At 38.7% G+C, this 25196-nt stretch overlaps 1 protein-coding gene across 6 annotated transcripts in view; it reads left to right on the forward strand.

Moving 5' to 3' along the window:
• The window catches only part of SORCS1 (sortilin related VPS10 domain containing receptor 1), a 461149-nt gene that overhangs the window by 360810 nt on the left and 75143 nt on the right, over positions 1–25196 (forward strand). For all 6 annotated transcript variants that reach the window (XM_006920877.1, XM_006920876.1, XM_006920874.1 and 3 more), the window contains exons 10-17: positions 6781–6927; positions 14428–14530; positions 14792–14868; positions 16753–16844; positions 18159–18266; positions 19772–19889; positions 21386–21516; positions 24664–24777. In XM_006920877.1, the coding sequence (XP_006920939.1) occupies positions 6781–6927; positions 14428–14530; positions 14792–14868; positions 16753–16844; positions 18159–18266; positions 19772–19889; positions 21386–21516; positions 24664–24777 (890 nt within the window). The remainder of the gene's footprint in view (positions 1–6780; positions 6928–14427; positions 14531–14791; positions 14869–16752; positions 16845–18158; positions 18267–19771; positions 19890–21385; positions 21517–24663; positions 24778–25196) is intronic.

Consider the following 25196-nt stretch of genomic DNA (forward strand, 5'->3'; position numbering starts at 1 on the left):
TGACTGCATTATGTAAAGGTGTTCTGCGTCCCGCGGCCTGGGCAGAAGAGTCTCTGTTTTATTAGCCTGACAGTTCGCAGCAACTGGAATTGAAATTGATGTGATCAGAATGGCAGTGCCGTATCTGCTGATTAACTAGATAGAAAGAATATTGGCTGACACGGAACCTGGCACAAATGTTCCTTAAATCTGATTGTTCTGGCTAGCAGGAAGCTGAGAGCCATCTAGCATGAATTTCCCAGTAGAATTGCAATGAATGATGAGTGCTTAGAGATAAATGAAAAGTAAGAAAATCCATAAATGAATTAATAAGGAGCAGAGATGAGAAACATATAAGATGGGGGTGACAGAGATAGAATACATGAAATACATGATTGCCCACCTTCGAGGGTCACTGAAGAGGATGCTGTATGTTCTTTGTATGCCAATTACTTGCTGTCCCTGTATTTGTGTGCTCTTTAAGCTATTTTAGCAGAGACAAGCTACATAATATATAATTGTATGATGAGTCTGTGTATCAAGGATACATTTTGTTAATGAACCTTTCTGGGAAATGCAGAAGGAAGCACAGTTCTCATTAAAATCAATCATTTTGTTCACACACACGTTGGAACCTTGCGACAAGTGTGGTTGTCTCTACACTAGAACTACAAGTATGTAGTTCATAAGATAGGGAAATGTTAGAAATGATATCTTGGGGGACCATATTGTATGGTTTCATTATTGAAATATAAATTTCCCTTGGTGTGTGTTACTCATTGAATATGGATGGACCTCACTCAAGAGAATCAAAAAAAGTGAAATGAGAAAGTTGGCTACAGAGCAAAAGTGCTAGAAACTTATTTTTGTTAATAAAAGATCATCATAATAATATTTTGGGTGCCATTATACACAGGTAAGCACTGTGTAAAAAACCTTCAATGGTTATCTCATTCAATCCGAATATTAACTTTTCGACATGGGGCTATAATCACTCTCATTTCATACATAAAATAAGTAAATGGAGGCAGAGAGAGTGCAATCATTTTTGCAAAATTACAAAGCTAATAAGTGGCAGAATTAGGATCTGAATCCTAGTGTATGCAAACTCTTACCTACAAACTCTGTTGTATCTCTGGAAAGATCAGTATTTAGGCTTGTATTTGATTGTGGCCGACTAATAGCCCTAAAATAGAAGGACAGAGCAAGGCAGGATAAGGAGTATTAGGCTTTACTTAGCAGTAGAGGAAATTAGACAAGAAGAAGAAAATGGTCTGGGGTAAAGTCAACGTAAATAGAATGACCAGATGATTGCCCTGGACCTGTTTACCACCTCTGACCCAGGTCCCAAGCCCACAATTTTAGCTTCATTTAGACTGTGTTATGTTGTGGCTCCAATTTTGTCTGGTGGGTGTGTTTGTGTAAGAGAAGCCTAGAAACAAATGTCCTAAAATTCTGTCATTCCCAAAGAACACAAGGCACCATGTGGGATAGATACCGGAAGACAGCTCTACTGATGGTGGCCAGAGCAAAAGAGATGTGACAAGTGTGTCTGAGACATGTGGTTCCTAGTGTATTCGTCTGGTGTGGATGATGAGAGGGAGTCTGACAGCTTAAGATAATATCTTTCCCTCTTCCGGGAAGGGAATATTAATTAATGATGATAAAGAGCATGTTGGTTTAATGGACAATGACAGTTCACCCAGCCAAGTGGAAAGGTTTGTGTTGAGAGTGAAGCCACCTGGCTGACAAATTCTGAATGCCCAAAATGTGTGTATTCATGACTGTGTCACAGGGGGTGTCATGAAAGACATAAATGGTGACTGATGAATGTTCTGTTACACACATAGTGTCTTCTCTATGTTATAAGTATTCTATCTTTAAAAGTGAAAGTTTAACAGTTGTGATGATGGAGCTTGTACCTTGATCTCTTGGGCGAAAGACTGGGTCTTAGAATTCAGGATAGAAAATAGGGAAGAAAAATGTTCTTTCATCCAGAACATATTTAGTACAGGACATAGAATTTACCATCTAATCATTTAAGGCAATTGTCCCCCTAGGAGGGAGTCCGGCCTGATCAAGCCAACGGGGAAGGAAAGGACATTTAGACTTTTTTTTGTCAGTGGATTCCTTGATTGCAGAGGCAGCTCTGGTATCTTCCACATGTGCGTCCCTTCTGGCTGGGATTTTCTCTTTAGAACAAGGAAACATCTTATCCCCAAACTCAAAACATCATGGTCATGAATATCTTTTCTTTCTTTCTTTTCACAGTTTTTGATTCATCTTTTTCATTTTCTTCAAATTTTAACACTTTAGATTTACAATTAAAGTCTGAGACGAAGAGGGTGGGAGGAATCATTTTCCAGTCAGCATCAGGGGCAGAAATAAGCAAAAACTCTTGTACAAGAGTCTTCTCAACTTAACCTCCACGCAGAACACATGAACGATTGGGACAGGAAAGGACCCTCTACAGGTAAATTTTAAAATTTTTTTAAAAAAGAGATACCTATGTTGTTTTCTTCCTTTAAATCATCAAAGAAATCTAAGTCCCAGTATCTAGCATATTCTAACTCTCAAGAAAAGTCTGTCGAATAAATGTATAGTTGCTTCAACATCCTAGGTGCTATATCCCCAGTACTTAGAAGAATGCAAATAGTAGATTATCAAATAATATTTATTGAACAACTATTGAGTAAATGTACTAAAGAATTAATGAAAGGCTGCTTCCTGTACATACGATATCCATGTATATCTCTCTCAGGCTACTCTAGTATGAGAGACAAGTTTGAAGAAATAATACAGTTAAATGTGTGGGCTCTAGAGATAGACAGACTAACTTGGAATCCAGTTCTAAGACTCTCTAGAGAATGGTGACCTTAGGCGAGTGATTAGTCACGTCTAAACATCAACTTTGCTGCTTGGAGTTCATGGACAGAGTGATGTGCTCATGGTTTCAAAGCCTTTTATGTAATGCCTAACATTTCATAAGTACTCAGTGAATTTGGGGTACTGTTATTGCTGTTACATTTTCTAATCCAGAATTCTTACTACCTATTTTATTAAAAACAAAAATAGAACTTCTTATACAAAGTGACTTTTTATTATTAATTGCAATGAAGGAATATGGTGGATGGAATGACAATCCAAAATTTATACTGGAGTGGGAGACCATAATGTGAGAGGTAGCAGGAGAAGCCAGGATGAATTAACTTGCGGTAAGGCACATAAGGAGCCCTAGAGAAGTTTCTGGGCAGATGGATGCCCTTACGGAGTTTGCACAGTTGTTAAGAGCCAAGATGTAGGAACCCTCTATATGTGAGACAAATTGGAGGACAGAGAAAAAGAGTTGGCGACAGTTCAGGATAAAAGAGAGATGCTGGTTTCTGGAAAAAGGCTTATTGAACTGGGCTTTGAGTGATGGGTAGTTGGAGACATGTCAGAGTGTTATCTAAGGGACTGGGGAGAAGTAGCCCATATGATCAAAGAGAGTAGGATAAGAGAAGGGAAAGTAGCACTTTGAGGCAATCATCCTGGGGCACGGTGAGTGTGCTGATGTGCTTTGTGTTGGCTTGAGGTTTGCGCTCTAACACTTCATATTTAAAGTCTAACCAAAATGATATGTAGGCTTATATGATAGTGAAGAATAAGAAATAATTCCTAATTATCTTTGAGACTTCTGGTTTCAAATTCACCACATGAGAGGCAAAGAAAGAAGTGTCTTCTCAAAATACTTGGCATCTTTGCACAGATTTTAGAAACATAGAGAAGGGAACAGATCTTTTTCCAAAAGAAGACAAACTCCCAACAGTGAGATTTGTCATTCCCGTGAGAATATCTATCTGCCTTGGAAACTCTGTGCCTACACGAAGCTCTAGGTAGTTCAGTCTTTTATCAGGAATATTACTTTTCCCTAACCTGACTCATCCCTCAGCCCCACCCCATTCCACAAATATGTGGAATGTACTATGGATACAGACAGAGGTTACCTGGCAACCAAAACATGTCCCTTCATCCTCACTGGAACCCAGACTTTACATGCACACATAAGTATACATACACATAAGTACACACACATGTCACACATTCCACATTGTGGGCACTGATATACTGCTCCCTAGATAGCCAGAGTCCTACGGTAAGAAGGAGAGGTTCCAGGAAATACCTGATGAGACCTCATAAAACAGCCCTTCAGGAAAGTGCCTCATGCATAGGAGGGTACCGAGACACAGAGAGATGGACTTCTCAGGCTCAGAGTAAAAGGAACAGTTAATGGCATAAAAAACCTAAGAGCAGGGGCGACCATCTTTGCAGACAAGGCCAAGGAAGCAGACAATAAAAAGATCCCTCAAATGAGATTTTCTCAGATAAAGTGCTTTGGCCATAAGAGGAAAATAAGCAGACCCTCTCTAGCTCTATCCCCACTTGTCACACATTCCCTTTGCTTTGCCAAGTTTTTATTCCTCAAGATAAAACTGAAGGCCAAGCTGCCAGAGATGAATTACAAAGCGCATCTCTCTGCTCAAGTGGCATTTGATAATGCCAAGAAGTCAGAGGGCAGTAAAGTCTCTGCTTCTGCAAATCAAATGAACCAGCTGCTAAACATGCATAACCCCGCTCTGACACCCTGGCCGAAATAGGGAGAGGGCAAGAAGGAAAATGGGCAATGAAACTATTGGAAGAGGTAATATTTTTATTCCCTGTGTACCTATTATAACCTTCTGGTGTGTTGGATGGTTAAGACTATGCCATTCCTCATGTATAGGTGTACTGGGGAGGGCAGACAGGTATGATTTTGTGAAACTTCTGATTTATGAAATTTAATTTTTAAATAACTGGCAGTTTAGTCACATTTAAATATGCAACAGCCTCTCAAACACATGCAAATCCAATATGAGAGTCCCTGGTGAGTAGTCCTTATGGAGCTGGTCTAGTGAATAACTAAATATTATTTGTAATTAACATATGATTGTTGGGGGGTGTCAAGTGCTTCTGGAATTTATATCTTCTACATTTGTTGAGGGTTGACAATACATAAGAAACGGGTCTGGCTGCCATCAAAGGCCCAGAATGAGGCTAGTTTTCCTAAGCAGTTCAAAGCATTCCTCCCAGCAACTCGTGTACCCCATTTATTTGCTTAAGAAACTTGTCTTCCAAAAGTGTACAAAGTTGGCCAAACTCTAAATTACTCCAGATGCCAAATCAGCAGGTACAAACTAATGAGGTTTGAATGTGTCAAAAGCAAAGGCAAAATATGCATCTTGACTGATTGAAACCCAACCTGTTTGAATTGACAAATTCGGAACTGAAGTTGTTGAAAGAACTTTAGAAATCAGACAGATTTAGGTGTGAAACCAACTCTCTATTATCTCAAGTGATTACATTTTTATATCTCAGTTTCCTCATCCATAGAATTGGTGTAACAGCTGTTATACAGACAGGTTTATAGTGAATATTGAAGGTTTTACATATAAAGTACTGGGCACAGTGCTTGATACGTGGCGGGGACTAAGGCTATTGTTTCACTCTTCTGCCTAAAAATTTTCATGTGATAATATAAAAGGCATAAGTTAAATTAAATGGGCTCAGATAATGCCTGCAAGTTTATTCACTTCATCCCTCTTTGTGCTCTAGAAAGCCGCTTAATCTCAAGTTTCTGTTACCTAATTTTCAAAGTGTGGCTAACGATAACCATATCCTATGCTTACTGTGAGCATTAAATGAGATAACCTATGCATAGTGCCGAAATGCACTATTCAACATATCTCAGTTTTGCTGGGCTGTCATAATTTCAAGCAGAGTGAAATATGCATGAATGTGTCGAATAAACTCTAAAACACATGAGAATATAATACACAGTTAAAGATTTGGTATAGCACAGTTTTGGCTATCTGTTTCATAACACATAGAAGAAGGAAGGCAATCATATTTTCAGAACCAAATAATTAATAAAGACTGTTTATAATGGGAACAATGGTGTTATAGGAACACCATTCCTTTAGAGGAGGGGTTATTTAACAATTTAGGGAAACCACTACTTCTTTAAGTTTAATAATAGTTCTCCTTTGTTCAATTTATTTTGGTGGCTTAATAGAGCACTCTTTAACAGAAAAAAAAAACAATAATAATTTGATCATGAGCTTTACATGACCTCTTTCAATTGCCCAAAGCTCTAGGTAGTTCAGTGATTTTAGATAGTTTTTGAGAACATGGGCTGTGAAGACATAGAGTTCTGGGTTGAAATCCCAAGTCAGCCACTTACTATCCTGGGTATCCAGTGTGTCCTTGGGCTATGTGTCCTTGGACCTTGGACAAGTCACTTTATTTGAATGTTTCTCATGAAATAGAATAAATGGTACTTATCCAAGAGGGCTATTACAAGGATTAAATGAAATAAAGCCTGTAAGACTGTGAGTGCTAGGCCTAACCCAAAAGTAAAGTAGCCTCTACTTATTTAACATTTAGCAAACAACAAAACTGAAAGCACCAGAGTTCGTCTCTAGACAATGGCAAACTGCTACCAACCTACCCTGGAGGAAATAAGAAGCCTCTATCAAACTTACATTACGACCCTCTTAATACCGTAAAGAGCACAGATTTATTGCTTTTCATCCCACTGTCCAGAGAGTCATTATACGTAGTCATCACCCCCTTCCCATTTCTCTCATCCTCTCTCTCCTCCAAGATGAGTGCTCACAGCCGAATTTAACAGTCTTCTTCTTCTTCTTCTTCTTTTTTTTTTAAGTAAGCTAATATATCCCTTCTCAATTTGATGTATTTTTCAGCCATGTCAATTTTTCCCAGGTAGCAGGGATAAAGGGAATGTTCTTGGCTAACAAGAAGATTGACAACCAAGTGAAGACTTTCATCACGTATAACAAAGGCAGAGACTGGCGTTTGCTGCAGGCACCAGATACGGATTTGAGGGGGGACCCTGTGCACTGCTTACTGGTAAGTCTTCGTATTGAGGCAGAAAGACCCAAACAGCGAAGGCTGGAAATGAATTGTCAACAGGCAGACAAAGATGGGTCCAGGGCTCCTTTCTCAGCTGTTGAGCAAAAGGAGTCAGGCAAGGGCATGGAGGCAGTGTGTAGAGGAGTCCCAGTGCTGCCTTTGAGATGGACCAAAGAGATAAGAGAAAATGAGTAAGTTTCTTGCTCATTTCCAAGGATGTTCAGTTGCGGCCCAGTTTCTGATGAAGACCTCAAATTGTGGTTTAAAGAAGAATATAATAATTGCCATCTGTGGTGGGGATAATCCTTACATTTTCATGAATAACCTGTTACAGATCTAATGATACATGAATTCAACAGCAGAATTGATGAATGAATGCAGATTTGTGTAGTTATATTTTCTAGAAGAGATGTTTATTCATGTTTTCAGAGGAGTTTATGCCTCACACAAGGGTAAAAACTACTGATTTAAACTTATATTGGTACTCTTTATGTTTCATATATTTATGTTGAATTATATAAAGCTGGTATAGGCAAACAACAGCCTGTGGGACAAATACGGCCCACCACTTGTTTTTCCAAATAAAGGTTTATTGGAACACAATTATGCTTATTAATTTATATATTATCTATTGCTGTTTTTGCTCTATAATGGCAGAAGTGAGTAGTCATGACTGTGTGGTCCACCAAGCCTAAGAATATCTATTATTTGGTCCTTAAATAAAAAATGTTTACTTCCCCTCGCTTTGAAGTATGGCTTTCTTTTAATCATCTAACATATGGCTAATAAGTAGATCAGCATGCATTTATTAATATATTTAATTATATGTTGGCATCTGACAGAAGGATAAAAAATTCCCAAGGAGTTTACAGTCTACTTAAAAGAGATTGGATTAGTAAATGAAACATTATAGGGTCACATCTCACTCCTGTTAGTAGTTCTGGTGCTTGCCCTATACTTTACACGTGTGTAGATACTGAGTGAATGAAGGGGAGAAGAAAGCGATTAATTGTAAAACAAAGTGTAATTAAATGGTCATTTCTGTAAAATAAATCAGAAGTTGTATTTCTATTCGTAAAAGGGAGAGACCAGTATGTTAAGCTAGAGGAAAGACCTCCTAGTTTTAGTAAGGGCTTGGTGTATGTGTGTGTGTGTGTGTGTGTGTGTGTGTGTGTGTGTGTGCGTGTGTGTGTGTGTGTGTGTGTGTGTGTGTTGTCTGTCTGTCTGTCTGTCTGTATATATATATACACACACACACACACATAAGTGTTCACTCTCATCATACAATTCGGACTTTAATGTTATCCACACTCAACTTGCTTCCTTTTGTCCCATAAGGTCTGAACAGTCACTTTGCAGGTTTATCTCATACAGCTGTAGGCGGGTCACCCTCCTACTCAAGAAGATGTCAGCAACCATAGCTTGACCTTATTAGTTGCAGAGGATATCACAGTTGTCATTGTGCATCAGGGAAGCAGTATGAAATTCAGCCTCCCACTCAGCTTCTATCTTTATTACCAGCAACATACAAGGGGGAAAAAAAGCTAGTTGTTATAGTGAGTGCACAAAGCCAGTGACAGAGTAAGTAAATGTAACAATTATTATTGAATATCTACTCTATGCAAGGCCACCTTCCTAATTTAGCTATTTCAAGTTGGAGCATCATGGTATTTCACCTATGATGCATAGGATGCACCAGTGCTTTAATGTGATCCTTCATTTCAATATGCACTTTGAAGATTAGATGTCTATGAGAGAGAATTAACCATATCACCTAAAGAAGCTTTCCAGGGCATTCTAGCATCATAAATGGACTGTTAGAAATGCCTTTTACACAAAGTACTTAGTGAGGGGTTCCTTGCTCTACCTCCAGACCACTGTTAGGAAGTCTTGTGGCTGTGCCTCCAACATATAAATTCTGGGACCATCCTAATACAAGCCACCATTATTTCTTACTTCCTCCATAGTAACAGGCTCCTAAATGCTTCTCCTGTCTCTACCTAAATCTCTTCTCCAAACAGTAGCCAATACAACCTTTTTTTTAAAAAAAAATTTCAACTTTATGGAAGTAAAACATTCATACATTAAAAGTACCCATTTTAAGATTATAGTTTGATGAATCTTGACAAATGTGTATACCCACCTGGTGGTTACCACAGTCAAGATAGAACATTTTCATCACCCCTCAAAATTCCTTTGTGCCCCTTTCCAATCACTACCCACATCTCTAGCCCTAGACAACCACTAATCTGCTTTCCTTTTAGCATAGATTAGATTAGTCTTTTTAAAAATTTTATGCACATAGTATCAACTTGAGCTTTAAAAATTCATATCATGTCTCTCCTTTACCTAAATATTCTAATGACTTTCTAATTCAGGTAGAATAAAATCCAAATACTTTACCGTAGCCTGCAGGTCCCAGATGGTCTGGCCCCTGTCTACTTCTCCTGCCTGGTTTGCAGCCTCTCTCTCCTTCCTTCCTCACACATAAACCACAATGGGGGAAGATGGTGCCTGTTTACATATCATTAACCTACTATTTATGTCTTAGGCTCTTTTCATTTGTGTTTTAGGCTCTTTGCATTTGTCATTATTTTTCTTAAAATGCCCTTCTCTTAGTCTGGCTTTTTTCTTGAAATTTTGATCCTTAATTGATTATCTTAATCTCAGGGAGCCGTTCTGAACTTTCTCTAAAGTTGTAATTGTCTCAACTCCTTTTTATTCGTGACCGTTCTCACTCTTTGAAATCAGTGCATGTATTTGTCCATCTTCCCTTGCTAAAACATAAGTTCTGAGAGCAGAAGAACCGTGGCTATATTTTTGGACACTGCAAATAATTATATCAAGAATCATATGCGCCACAATGTAGGTGTTGTTGTTCTGGATGTTATGTTTGTTTGAAGCAGACCTGCCATGGATAGGCGTTGTTTGAGTTTTACGGTTGCACTCTATTGGAAGCCCTTCCTTGCCACTAACAGTTGTAGTGAAGGGTTGCTCGTGATATCTACCTCTTATGAAGTTCATGGGTTCAAGTACACCCCAAATTTGACAAAATCGGTAGGCTCATTAAGGTTGAATAAAGTTGAATTAATGAGATGTGGATGTACAGTACCCAGGAGACTTTCGGCCACCTCCTTCATGAGCCCCGTTGTTTAATGTAGTTTCAACCTGAGTTTTGTAAAATAGGCAGCGGAGTGAGGAGGGGAAAATGACAAAGGGAGTGGGGAGGAGAGACCGAAAGCACTTTATAAATATCTGCCAAGAGCACAAAATAGGAAAGAAAATCTTTGAGCTACAGGAGACCCAGACTGTTAAAAAATCTTTCAGCTTGAGAACTGGTGGCAGAGAGAAGATAAAAAGTGACTTCAGATTGTGAGTGCTTGGAAAGTGACAGTGTCACCAAAAGCACAGCCTAGTGATTAGAAGAGAGATTTTCCAGCAGGGCTGTTAACAAATGTGGAACAAGTTCAGAATTACAGCCCCAAAAGGAATGTTCCTGGTAAAATGTATTCTATAGAAATAAGACATCCAGGGTAATTTGGGCATGTATTTTTAGGATGTTGAGATTGATTGCCTCGAGGGCTCAGCTGGGATTTCTTTCTTCTGAAGATGGCATTGTACAATTAGATGCAGTATTACAGGTCACGGTCCACCTGCCTCCAAAGCCTCAAGATTGGGCTCCTGAGAAGCAAGATGTGAGCTGAGCCTGTGACAAATCTTTGGGCCCCTAGGGATAGTATAGCATTTCATGGAGAGAGGCCATGACTTTGTTATGGATTCAATTGGCAGTTTTCTGTTGGAGCTAAGCAGCCAGCTATCCCAGCAGATCCTTGACACTGCTTTTCATCCCTTTGCATGCTAAACTCTGCATATTGTGTTGGATCGGAGTGCCCAATACCCAGCCAAGTGGTCCAGGATCCTCCTTCTTCTTTGCCGTTGACCTTTTACAGAGGATCTAATAGATCCCTAGCCCCAGTTCAGGATCAGAAACAATGTGTATACTCTGATTATGTAATTTACCTCTTCCTTATTATTTATGAAAGCTCTGTTCTGGCTTTTTAGGACAATACTTAGATTAGGAGTATTAGACCTAGGGATAATGGTACCATGAAAATGGCACGTAAATGCTGTTAATACAGAGGTTGGGAAGAAAGAGAAAGTGGAATGAAGAGCTGGTTGACACTCAAATAATCTAAGTTTTTTGAGTTGGTTGATTTTATGTAGGGAACTCCGTCCTGGGGCCTCTGTTCCTTCCTGCTTCTTCAATTTGATATCAGAGCTATGGACGATGGCTTGTTAATGGATTGATTAAATCCAACAGACATTTACTGAATGCTGGCAATGGCCAAAGGATTCTGTTGGTTAAAATAAGAAATAAAAGAATAAGGCAAAAAAAAAAAAAGTGTGTGGAACCCAGAAGTCCACTATGGACTTTAAGAGTTTGTAAACCCTGAAACTGAATACAAAACTTTGTGTGCACTTGCCTGTATGCACTTTTTCTTCACAAAAAAAATCCTTAATTTGCATCAGATTTTCAAACTCTGTACCTGACCCTGAAAAGACTAAAGACTAAGTATTCAGTTGTTCCTAGAGGTGAGTGATTGATGATATCCCATGCCCTGTGACTACATAAGGACATATGAAAGGACACAAAGAACAGCTTCCAAACGTGCATGCTGGTCCTTCCTTTCCCTTTAAGTCAGCCGCTAGGTCACGGTGCTTTCAGTGTAAACGTCTATATTTTTCTAATGCAAAAAATAAGGAAAATAGAGAAGAGCCTTTGGGACAAGCTATGTTTTGACTCCACTGAATTGGAGATAATTCTGGAAAGATACTCAGGTGCTCAGTACATGTTTGCTAAGGGGAGAAAAGAAAGCAAGAAGGAAGGAAGAAGTAGATAAAGTGCCCCCGGCCTGTGCTAAAATTGCATAAGAATTAGAGAGCTTTGTCTTCTGTCCTTCAGGGGTTTGTAGTGGCTTGATAGCCGTTATAGTAATACTGTCTATTAATTTTTGGTGACTTAACTTTGAAAAATGTCCAAAAATGGTCAAGTATAATATTTAAGTTAAAGTAGCATAGATGATCACTTAACATTGTTTTTCTTTGAACATTATAGACTGTATAACTTTCTTGAAAAAAATGGAGGAAAGGAAAATAAAGCCACAGAATATTCTCCTTGTACCAGCTGGGGGCAATCCAGTACTACAAATGTGAGAATGGAGAAAAAAAAGTGCACCAAAAAGATCATTTCTAATGTTGCTGCTATTGCACGAACTGGTGTCTTTTCTTCTCAAATTAATTTATCCTCGGCTTCTGAAAGCCATAGCAACTAAGAGCAGTGCAGAGATGGAGAATTGAAAATGCCTTCTTTCTTTTGTAATGGCAAGTGCCCTATAGCAAATAACCTCTGGGTTATTTGAGCTTTACAATCTGCCAGACTGTTGAGTGATAAAGTTTGTGGAAAGTGGCAGCTCGGGATTGCAAGCTGGGTCCTTCCTTGTTCAGCGATGTCCTGCCCCATTGGGTGGTGTAAAGGTGCTCCATTCAACCCATACATAATTCCCAAGGAGGAATGCAATTCTTGGAATGCCAGAGAGCTACTCACATTACTCTGATTATGTGATTTACAAATAAGCCCATGTACTTCTGGCATTGTTCTGAGTAAAAGAGTAATCTCTTTCATGTCCTAACATAAAAGCTTTGCTTGATAGTTCAAGCTTTTATTGACTGTCTTTTTTGATTCTATGCTAGGTTCCACAGAACATACAAATTAGTACTTTGATGTTTTCTCTTTATTAGTAGGACATATCTCTTAGGGAGATAAACCAAATATACCTCGAATAGATAATATAGGATTGTGAGTGGTAAAATAAACTATCATAGATCAGAGTAGGGGAGATCCTGGTAGGCTGCAGTTATCAGGAAAACTTTCGTGGAAAAATGGTTAACGCCTTTAATTTATCTTGTCTCAGCTTCTGAATATTATGCAACACTGTCCTGGAACCTCTGCAACATAGACCCGTGCTAGTCTTCCTCTTGGGCAAAAGAAAGCCAAGCGTTTGGGTCTGATTGTTTCTTATAAGGGTGATCTTTCTCGCTCCTATTGAAATTCCTTTTTTGAATGCTTTACATGAAATTTTTATGTAAAACCAATAATTTATTACTGTCATTATTCCTTGAAAGTTTACTCTTTGTGTCAGCAGTGAGGAAAAGACCCTATTGCAATCTACTGTTTTATTTCACCAGTATTGGGTGGCTTTTATTTCTGAGTTTTATTTTTAGTTTGTCATTTACTCTATCCCATATAAATTTAATCATTGTATTGCTCACTGTCTGAATATCTGCTGGCTGAGTCTTATAGAGCAGAATAAAAGTAATAACAGAGATACATTGGTAATTCCAAAAACTCAAGTCGATAAGATTAGAAAATAATCTTCCTGAGCAATGAAAAGAAATGTGGGTTCAGATGCAAATTTGTAGTTTTCGTCAGCTCAGTACAAGAACTATGAAATTTCTATAAGATTTATTATCCTGTTTTGGAAAACTGTTGATATATTAATCAGAGAATTGATCAAGATTTTCATACACGAATAAACAAGTCCCTTAAATTTTCACTTAAATTGCTATCACTGGTACATTTTGCCTACAAGTATGACTTTTATATCAAATAATACTGATTTTGATAATACCCTGATACAGACACTATGTCAATTGTCTGGTGGATGTTAGGAGAATTTCACATATCCTACAGCTTCTTGCATACAACTGGGACCCAGGTCTCAAATGGAGCGTGGCTAAGAGATGCCAATTGACTTCTTTGAAGCTCTCCCAGCTTCACCAGACCTTCTCTCCTGACTCCGTAGCCCATTTCTCCTTAGTCATATTGGCTACATACTGTATAGCTCAACTCCTCTGCTTCTTTTCTGTGTTATTGATATTGCTCAAGCCTGAAATGTCCTTTGTCCTTCTGAATATCTCATCTTCTGTTTATATCTTTCCAATCTTTGCCTAAGGCACTGTTTTCTCCTTGAATCCTTCCTTGATCCAAAGTTGGACATCATCGCTTCACCCTCTAGAATCTCATATTTTATCTGTACTGATCTTACGGCTTTCAAAATGTATTCTCTTTATGTTAATCAATGGAAAAAAATTATATTCATTTCATAATAGGACAAAATTACAGTCAATGTAATTCTTTTATAAGTTACACCTAGGCTTTTATAGATAAAGTGCTAAAATTTTTGTTGAATACCCAAATGGCAATTAAGGCAGTTGATGAGACTTAAAACAAAGATGCTGTCTCTTTCACCACTTGGTAGTTATATTATACTTATGGACACCAGATATTTGTGGAATGAAAGATAGGTGTACCTGGATGTGTACATGGATGGATGGTTAGATGGGATGGTTAGAAGACTGGGTGGATGCTCTGAATATGGTCTTTAAATGACCATTTAGATTGTGTGCTTTCATGACACTCATTTCTCCTCTTCTCAGCCTTATTGCTCACTACACCTTCACCTGAAGGTCTCTGAGAATCCCTATACATCAGGCATCATTGCCAGCCGAGACACAGCTCCTAGCATCATTGTGGCTTCAGGTAAGAAGCTTCCTAGTTTGCTTATTGTTCTAAATGGTGCTTATTTTAAAAAACTAGATATCTGTGCTTGGAACGTAATGAGCAAGCTAAAGATCATTTTGAAAAGCACCTAAACCATTGACCCCGAAGCAAGTATGCTGAAAAACACTGCTCACACATGTTTGCAATCTAAATCCATCTCAGGCACTGCAGACTGCCCATATAGTCATCCTTAGCTCGAGCAGAAAGTTCTCTTCACTAATGGTGATGTGCTCTTTCTAGGCAACATAGGTTCTGAACTGTCAGACAACGACATCAGCATGTTTGTCTCTTCAGATGCAGGGAACACTTGGAGGCAGGTAAGAAAGTATCCTGGGCCAAGTTGCTGAAGTTTAAAAGACATAAAAAAATTACCCAACTTGATTCAATTCTGGAAACTTATCTCCTCCAGATAGTAACTTATTCACTGCACATAAATCCTATAGCTTGCCAAAGTGTTTATTTTGTTGTTGTTTTATGACAGTCTTAAAAAAGTCTTTGAGGTTAGCAAACATTTTTGCAATTTCATTGTTTTTTTGCTGTTCAATAAAAATAACCCATATTCAGAACCAATATGTAGAAAGTTTATAAGTGATGATGAAACCAAATTAGAACTGACTGAATTTTTCCCATAAAAGAAACCCAGAATCCCAAAGATTTTATCATGTAGAGAACATGGCACCTGGAGGGAAGTTGATATACCTAATGCTGAGTTACCGCCATAAATTCTCCTTGCCTTGAAGTCAGAATAGATAGCAATGAAGTGATATAGGAATAGCCATTACCCAGGTGGTGTTCCCGGATATTTAAATCTCATGTGCAAAAGATAGAGCAATAACTATCATGGCACATATGTTAGGAAAAGTAGAAATGGAATCACTTTAAACTGATGTGTTTAGCTTAAATGTTTTCTCTTTTTCTTCTGGATGAAAATTAGATACCCATAGCTTATAAAACAGGCATTTAATGAGGTAGAGCAGTCATAACAAGATATGCACCTAATGCATGGCTGTTCTCCTTCAATAAATATAAGCCACTGACATGTAATTATCACATAATAACTAGCACCGTAAATTGAAATCTAATGCACAGGTAATCACACAGCAAGGAGAACACTTTGCTTTAAATTTTACGAAGAGATCTCCATATTACGGTCCAATTGCTATTTCCTAGCTCCAGACGCTTCATAGATCCTCAGTGGGATTCACATGTTTTGAGAAGAGCAGGCAAGAAAAAATTTACCTAAAAAACCCCAGGGCTATTGATTTTGGAGGTTTATAGGAACATGGCCTATTAAACTTCCTCTGGAGAATAGAGAGCCAGGATCCAGTTTTGTTTTGTTTTTTGTTTTTCCCTTCCAACACTCCAAACAAAGCAAAGGAGTCTCTACTTTTATAGTCCTAGGATATACATTCCTGGGTATAAGAAATAAATAAAGAGGAAATAAGATTATGTCTATAGTATAGTATAACCACAGACAAGGCTATGCTAACAGTGTGACTGCGAGAAAACAGTATACATCTTACACAGAGAGGACTTAAAAACTGTTTTCAACTTATCTCCATTTGACTTCAAATTGGTTTCTCCATATTTGGAGAAAAATCTAATGATACGTGCACCCAAATATGATGATTCCATTTTGATCAGAACTACTTTATGACTTGGTAGAGAATCTATTAATTGAACAAGAACACCTTTTCTCTATAATACTTAGAAACTTTGAAATAATTATATCTGCAAAGGGCACTATAATGCTGAGAGTCTCAGCTCCATCAGTCACTGTATACATGGCCTTAGGCAAGTCACCCAATCTTTCTAAACCTTAGTAAAAGTGAGTAAAGTAGCTCTAAGTTTTCTTCCATCTGAAAATGTTACCAATAGGACAATTACCCAATATTCTGACATCATCATAAATGGAGATCAATGGAATTTACCACAAAAAGCTGGGAATACAAACACAAATACTGAACCATTCATTCATTAAATTTCTTTCGTGGTACACCAAAAATCGTTTTATGTAACTCCAGTGGTACATGTAGCCTACCTTGGGAAGTGTTGTTTGTAACTGTGTCTTCCCAAAGATTTTGAGAAACCTAACTCTGTCATGGGAGGGATTTCCCGTCTCATACAAAGACTTATTCTCTGAACTCTAGGTGTGTGTAGAAATGGATGCTTGTCCATGTGGATGTGTTTTCCTCTTCCAGATCTTTGAAGAAGAGCACAGTGTTCTCTATCTGGATCAGGGTGGAGTCCTGGTTGCTATGAAGCACACGTCTCTCCCAATTCGGCATCTCTGGTAAAGGCACCTACTGCCCATGAGCCATGCACCTGGTGGTCCCCCACTGCTAAGCTTGGAGCTGGGCTATCGGATTGTGACTGTGTTTGTAGGAAAATGTCAAGGTCTGATACAACATAATAGATTGCTTTATTAAAATAAGATTATTGCCTATAGTGTCACAAAACAGAGAGGAAGGAGGAAGGGAGACAGAGACAGGGGGAGAGAGAGAGAGAAATTGCATTATGTTTTTTATTTTTATTATTATCTTTTTTGCATATGGTTTTTAAATGTGACAATACCCTCCCCAGTACTCTATTCTTTTAGCACAGTCATAGGTAGAATGGTGTGTCAGGTATAATCTCTGAATGGCTTCAACTTCTTACAGTTACTTTTCTCAAATAACATCTCCTATAGTATAATATTTGCATTCATTATGTGTTCTGCACAGAGATCATGACCCTTCCATTCCTATTTCATTTCTCCTGATTGTACTTCCTTAGTTTTCTATTTGGAGTTGACATTCTGCAGCTCTACCTGTAGGTCTTCCACAGATGGACATGCGAAACTTAACTTCCAGAGGGGTTTTTAATAGGTTTCTTCATGTGTGTTTTTAAAAGTGGCTCTCTCTGCATGCGAGCTTGTTCAAAGTCAAAAGCCTGATTTTTCTCTTCACTGTTAGTTACTTTGGTGACTGAAGGGAAAGCTTTAGAAATAAAAGAAATTGAGGCTTAGCTTGGTGGAAGCCATCCATAGAGAAAAGCAGAGCAAAGGAAACATTCTGTGTGACCATCAGAGTCGTCTACTTCTTACTCTCGAGAGCCTGTTCTCCTGTACCCATTCACTCAGCGAGTCAACCAGGGTTTATAACAGTGAAAGAGGGATGCCTCTCAGGGTTTGATCACTTAGAGGTGTCTGGTTCAAGTTCATCTAAGTAGGTCTCATAAGGCCATTGCTCTACAGAATCACCTATAAAGTCTGCTGCTAGAATGCAGTGAGGTTTTAGAGAGAGTCACATCGAGATCTAAGATCAAATAAAATATCCAAATTTAAAATAAATTCTATCAAAGACTTATTATTATTCCAGTTTCATGCAGCTCTCCTCTTACTGATGTTGTAACACACATGGGTCCCAAATCACTTGGCTAACTGTATTTCTACTTTCTGATGTAATTAAGAACACTTATTCTTATGAAAGGCTCATTTTGACAGAGCCTTAGGTACTTTTAAAATGTGTTCTCTCCTGGTTGATAGTATCTTTCCTTTGAAAGGATTTTTTTTTTCTTTTGAGATCTGATGATTTATTTTATTTATTTATTTTTTTCCTGTCATTAGGTTGAGTTTTGATGAAGGGAGATCTTGGAGCAAATACAGTTTCACATCTATTCCACTCTTTGTGGATGGAGTTCTGGGTGAGCCTGGGGAAGAAACTCTTATCATGACGTAAGTGAAAAACTGTGCTGGCTTCTAGTCTTAATATTAATCTAGGAACATGGTTTTTAGCTAAGCCTGTTCACTTTGCTGCACTTAGGTCTGAAGTTGCTAGCAAAGTCAGTACATCTGACATAATGGTTCCCTAGGGAAGAAGAAAGAAAAATGTGGACAGCAATTTTCTTGGCTCTTTGCTATTTGTTAAGAGACCCACATTGAGGGCTGGTGGCCTAAGGGCATGGCTTATTTCTTCCCCTACTGATAGAAAATATGATTTCAATAGATAATAAAACTATACATTAAAAACTTGAATAATATACAAACTCAATATATAGAAAACTCACAGGCATATGAGAATGATTTCACTTTAAGGCAGAACACAGAGCTTGAGCAAAGCCCCATACGGGCTTTTATTTATTCCTGGCTCTTTACCTAACCCAATTTTGAGGCATATTAGGGAAACCCTGAGAACAATCTGTTCTCATGAAATTGCATTTGCACTCATTCTTGTCTGGAAAGAGATGATCATTAATTTGTGAAAGACTTGATTAATGACTCGCCTGCCTATGGGGTTCAAAACATGAGCTTTGAATTTGAAATATGAAACTGTGCTTTTCTCTTCCCCTAGAAAATTGGAGATGGAAAACAGAAGGATGGTTTTAAAGTAGTTGATCCTATCATCAATGAAAATTTAAAAATCAAAGTGAATAGTCGATACATTCTCTGATTTTTTTCTTCCCTCCTCCTTTTTTTCACCATAGAAAAGATCAACAAAAATTTAATCTGCCTAATAGCTACACTTCGAGCCATGGTAAACATAGCTAGATTAGCAATTTATTTCATAATTTGTCTTTATTCGGTTGTTATATTTGCAAAACACAGATTTAAAAAGCTGACTGAAAAAGATGCTTTGTGGCTTTTATCTACATCTACAATTGGTGATTCAAACACCTCATTAAATATGAGTCTCTCTCAGTAAGGAGAGTAGAAGGCACAGCGTAGGAAACAGTTCAAACCACTTGCCCTGCTGGCCATTTTGCCCAGCAACTGGCGAGAAGGTAAAATGGCATGGAAACCATCGGAACCACGTACATTGTTAGCAAGAGAACATAGAAGTACAATCTCAGGCCATGAAGAATGCAGTATTTCTGATTTTCTCGATGATTGATTGACTGATTGATTGATTGATTGATTGAAGTTTTTGTTAACCTATTGTACAATATATAGAAGTGCATTTTTAAGCCAAACAGCCTGGTTTCTGACTCTTCTATTTCTTTAGTGATTGGACATTGGTTTTTATATGTTAACACAGCTCTTCAAGCCTCAAGTTACCCATATGTGAAGTGGAACCAATACTAGCGACCCTCTTCATAAGTGTGTTTCAAGGATTAAATGATATGAACAATGCAATGTGCTCGGCATTATTCTCAGTTTACAGTAAACACTTAGCAAATGCTAGCTGTCATTCTAACTTGGCATTGTTATTACGATTATTTTTATCGTTATGAACTCTGTAGAGTGTTTGGACACTTTAGCCACCGCTCTGAATGGCAGCTGGTCAAAGTCGACTACAAGTCCATTTTCGATAGACGCTGTGCCGAGGAGGACTACAGACCTTGGCAGCTGCACAGCCAGGTGGGAGAAACGGAGAAGTTGAGTCCTGGATGAGAGGCGTGGGTGTGTGGGTGGTGAAAGCTAGTCATTTCAGCAGTCAGAATCTGGGTTCTCCAAGCTAAAATGCTCATCTAGTGCTTTCTTACGTGTTTTGTGTTCCACAGCAGTGAACAAACTCAAGGCTTTATAGCTCGTTGTGAAGTAATTTCTGTTTTTATTGTACTAGGATATAATGAGATAAAATTCAAATGTGCTTGGCTTAGACTTACAACTCAGAATGAAATACCAACTCAGCACAGAGATCTAAACGTAATTTATCTGAGCGTGTCATATGGATGCAGGGTGGAGGCAGGGGTGAGCAAAGGATCTTCAATTTTATCTAGTAATGCAAACAGAGACATAAAATAACAAAATATGCTCTGTGAGCAGTGCCACTGATATCCTTCCTCCCCACCGCTGTGACTGTCTGGGATTCGGTAGTGCTTCTAGCCTCTTTCCAAGGTACTTGTGGTATGAGAATGCAGAATTATTAATAGAAAACTTTCCCTTCATCTGGGCCCCTTAGCTGCTCATCTCATATCAAAATGCTTGGCTGAAAGCATCTCTCCTTTGATTTCCCAAGGCAGAAGTCATCCTTCAGGTCTCTCAATGGATATGGTGTAGGCTCTTGCTGCAAAGCCATCGCCATATTCAGGCAGTGACGCATCATATGCCCCAAACCCAGACTAAGTAATATATTTACATGTAGATGTGGAATGGAACTGGTTAAAGTGAGTTTGTTCAAGAAAGACAGTTTATAGTCGCTTAGACAAAACTCTGTTCTGGTCCTTTAGACATACAAAGAAAGCTGTGTTTGACAGTGAGGGCTACATCAGCTAGAATCACCCACTCTATTCAGAGACTCAGCCAAAAATTTATTGCTCATTTACATTGCTGGTATTTTCCCCTTTGAGATGCATAAACCTAGTGATATTCAAAGCTTTTTGAGAAACACTGAATTTATTTCTCTTGCTTGTCTGGTAGACAGACATAAAATCAGTGCTATAAAGTTGTGTGGGCAGAAGCACGATAAATTGGGGCAAAATAGATCTATATTTCTTAGCAGTACTCTTCTTTCATATGCTCATAAATGACCAAAGGTATAAATCTTTTCTTATAGGAGAATTGAACTTAATTATTACAGATTTGTTGGCAGTATAGTTGTTATACACTGAGTCTTAGTTATCTGTCTCCTTCACAGCACTGTGCCTGATACTTTGCCAAGGAAAGATTTGCTGAATACACATGGAGTTAAAGACATTTTTTGACACACACACCCCAAAGACTTTTTAAGATGTTTTTATGCGTCCCATTCTATATTAGAGCTCTAGACATTAACAAAAATGCCGTTAGCACAGAGCTGACCATCTAAGTCCAGATTTCATTAAAGTTTGAGAACATTACCTTAAACTGCCCCGATGTGGAACAGAGAAAGTCCAAGTGGTGCTCAAGTGTGTGAGATCCTTGTCTCCTTACAGGGGGAAGCCTGCATCATGGGAGCAAAAAGGATATATAAGAAGCGAAAATCAGAGCGGAAATGTATGCAAGGAAAATATGCCGGAGCTATGGAATCTGAGCCCTGTGTCTGCACAGAGGCTGATTTTGACTGGTGAGCTATGCTGTTATCCCATGGAGTCCTTCAGTATATCAAATCTACAGGGGTCTTAATGAACACTTAGATTCTAAATAATAGGAACACATATAAAACTAAGTGACAGGCCTCATATTTTATGAAATTACCTTTGGGACATCATGGTGTACTAGCTCTGTACATGTGCATATGGAAAAACCAGGAGTTTCTTTAGATTTAAAAAGGATTCAGAACATGGCCAGTAATTATCTTCATGTATATATGATAGCTCTTGGGACAAAAAAGAGAGACCAGATCCACCCTGAGTTGCTTCAAATGGCAACACTGAAAATAGTAAGTGGACTTTTCAGAGAGCAAACACATTTATGCTCAAGAAAAAACTTTCTGGAGTCTAGGATTCCTAGTAGTGGAATGATGGCCTTATATGGCAGTAAGTTTTCAGTCAGTGGTTAGCAGACTATGGCTTATGTGATTCATAGAAGACATTATTGAATGCAAGGACGGGTTCAATGTCATTGCCAGTCTATGGCTCTGTGAACCTAGTGGTAAAGGAAACATCTCCCTTCACTGGGATTAAGCTAGTTCAAACTGGAGGAGTGACTGAGACATTTAGATTAGTTCAATAAACTCAGTGCTGTGGTGGGTTTTCTGGAGTATTTGACAAGCAGAAAGCTAGCGTGTGGGGTCAGCGATCCCCTTGCTTTGTTCTAAGTCAGTGTTTAGCATTCAGGTGAGGTTAAAAAATCATTGAAGATGAGTAGGTAGTAACTCCCTTGATCATAGCCATCTCATTCGCTCCCCGCTTATTTTTTCTTTTTCTTTATTTCTTTACGTGTTTTTAGTTTAGAGAAAGCAATTACTAAATACGCCTGTCAGTGTTAAATGATTAAAACTTGACCTACATGAGAACCAAAAACATTCCTTTAACAATTTATTTCTAGCTGTGTAGCAATCACTGGTCACCTATCTGACCATCAAACTATGAACGAGTGGACTGAGGTACTGTGTACACATGTAACACATATCTTAATACAAGTAAGTCTTCTCTTGAGGTAGACCTCTGAAGGTGTTTGAGTAAATAGTGCTGGGTGAGCAGGCTTGATAAAATTGGCCACCAGCACTCAGACTGATAACCCAAGGCTGTTACCCTCTTACCTTATTGTTGATAAACCAAGCAAGCCGAGAGCCCGTGCTGGATGTCTCTGTTCTCAGCCAGAGAGCAACAGAGCTTGTTACCCCGGAGCTCACAAGAAATTCTGCAGGGGCCTTTTCAAGAGTGACTTCTGTTTTAGTCAGTGCAACATTATTACAATGACAAAAATGTTTTATCCCTGTCCTCCTACCTGTCAGGATTGACATCCTGAAATACATCTATGGGGAAAATGTCCATGGAATTTTTAGTCATACATCTGATCCCTCTTTCCGAAACCATAATGCTTCTTCTTCTTCCACCGTATTCAAGGAGGATTTGTAAAGGAAGTTAACATTTTATTTTAGTGGTTTAACTTCGGCCTTATCAAACAGTCATTCTTGTGCAGAGAGAAAATTTATCCTCTCCTAGGAAACTGAAGGGGAAAAGTGAGGTGAAATGTTCCAATTCCTCGATTTCTCCTGGAATAATTTCTTCCTTTGGAAATCTTTTCTATGAGGTTCCAAAATAAGCCAGTCTTTTGTTGTCATTGCCATTTGTTGCTTTTCTTTTTCAATTTTAAGCTAGACTAGAGTGAAGAGAACACAGGGTAGGAAAAGCAATTGGTTTTCTCTCCTTTCCCAGCTCACTCACTTCTCAGTCTTGGCCCAATTCCTCTATCATTTGTGGTTGGAATCTGCTACTCCTACCACTAAAGTGTATTCTGAGAAGAGGGAAATGAATCATGAATGAGGCCATTGTAAGGTTTTCTGTCCAAAGGGGATTCTTGTATCTGCATTGTTTCTGGAAATGTTTCAGAAGGCTCATTCTGAGTTTCTACCAGTAGCTAGAACTTCAATGATTCCACTGACTGTAGTGTAATGAAATGTGGTTGTCATTGAATGTTCCCTCTTGCCTTGGCTCTCCCCTGGACAGTCCCCCAGATGACCTTGCCTGTCATTCTCCAGCATTTGTAAAGTAATTCTCTGATATGAACATCGGGTGTCCTGTAGGCAGCAATTCTGAAGTCTTTCGACCCATGCTGTGTTGAACTAGCACCAAATCCAGCTAGTATGTGCAGAATTTTAAGTGCCAGCTGCCTGGTGGCAGGCCCCTTAGCTGAACCTGTTTCTCCCTTCCCAACCCTTGTGTGCCAGCATCTCACCTCTATTACACAGATGAGCCAATTCATACTAATGCTTCCTGATTGCTGCCTGCGTTTTGTCTGTGCATGTGGAGGTGCGATTTGTTGTCATCCTCTGTGCCCAAGTTCATCTTCCAGAAGCCAAGAATATCAGGCCACTCAGAGGGCCCTGGAGGCAAGAATGAGAAGAGGCTGGGAGAAAAGGCTTTGACTATTTCTAAACTAGAGAGAAGATTTAAAGCGGTTAGTCCCAACTGGCAGTGCTAACTGACTAGGACAAAACTTTTCCTTGGGAGAATGCTCATGACACTCCTGAAGGACATGTCTTTTTCTGCTGTGACTTTGAAGCATATGGCTTGTGCACAGAGAGACCTGGCTCGGCTCTACCTGGCAGATCCAGATGTCTTGGAAGAGCACCCCAAAGACATCATCACTAATGAGGACCGTGCCACATGTGGCTGCATTAAACTCTTCAGTGAAATTTTACACTGAGGATTGAGCTTCCACCACTGCCTGTTTACTAATTGCAGCTTTCTCTGGCCCAAGCCCAATCAGTATTGCGCATCCTCCTGACGAGAACATCATCTGTTCTCTCAGCTTAAAGGTGTTTACTGGGAATTATTGAGCATCAAGCCTTCATCTCTATACACACATCTTTCTTGCCTCCAAGGCAGCATTTCAGAAAACATGTTCTGTAAAATATCTTCATGGGTAATTGATAGATATTCTATGAGAAAATAAAAGTTTCATTTTTGGAAAGGCATTGATTCAGTGAATACCTTTTTTTTTTTTTTGACTGACTAGAGTAGAAGTTGGTTATGGACTACCATGAAATTATTCTCAGTAGTTTTGCCACCTACTGAAAGATTTCTCTTGGCTCTTTCCCCAACAGTGACTATGGTTATGAGAGACACAGCAATGGTCAGTGCCTGCCAGCATTTTGGTTCAATCCATCTTCTCTTTCGAAGGATTGCAGCTTGGGACAGAGTTACCTCAATAGTACTGGGTGAGTGTCTGAAGCAGTGACTTTAGAGGTCAACCTTTGCTGCTTCTCAGCTTACAAAATTACTACTGATGACAGACCAGGCCTACTTCGTTATAGCACAATTTATTTGCTTTTGTTCATTTTAATAATGAAGCACAGATTTGTAGTAACTGCAAATTTCATCTAAGCGTAAAACCTCAGTTGCAGATAAAGAAACGAAACAGGTTCCTTAGATGAAGATAACAATGACGATAATATATGAATCTCTTCATTTTGGGTACTTTATTTTAGAACTATTTAATCGCTTGAGGCTACCTTTTACCTTCACTGCATTGTGAGGAAAGCCAAATAAATACCTCATGTGTGCATTTCCTGTTTTATAGATGTGGAATCTAGAGTCAGAAAAGAAGCTCATTGACTTTTCAAGAGTATACTAGTGT

The sequence above is a fragment of the Pteropus alecto genome, unplaced genomic scaffold (genome assembly GCF_000325575.1).
Source record: "Pteropus alecto unplaced genomic scaffold, ASM32557v1 scaffold177, whole genome shotgun sequence".
NCBI classification, from domain to species: Eukaryota; Metazoa; Chordata; class Mammalia; order Chiroptera; family Pteropodidae; genus Pteropus; species Pteropus alecto.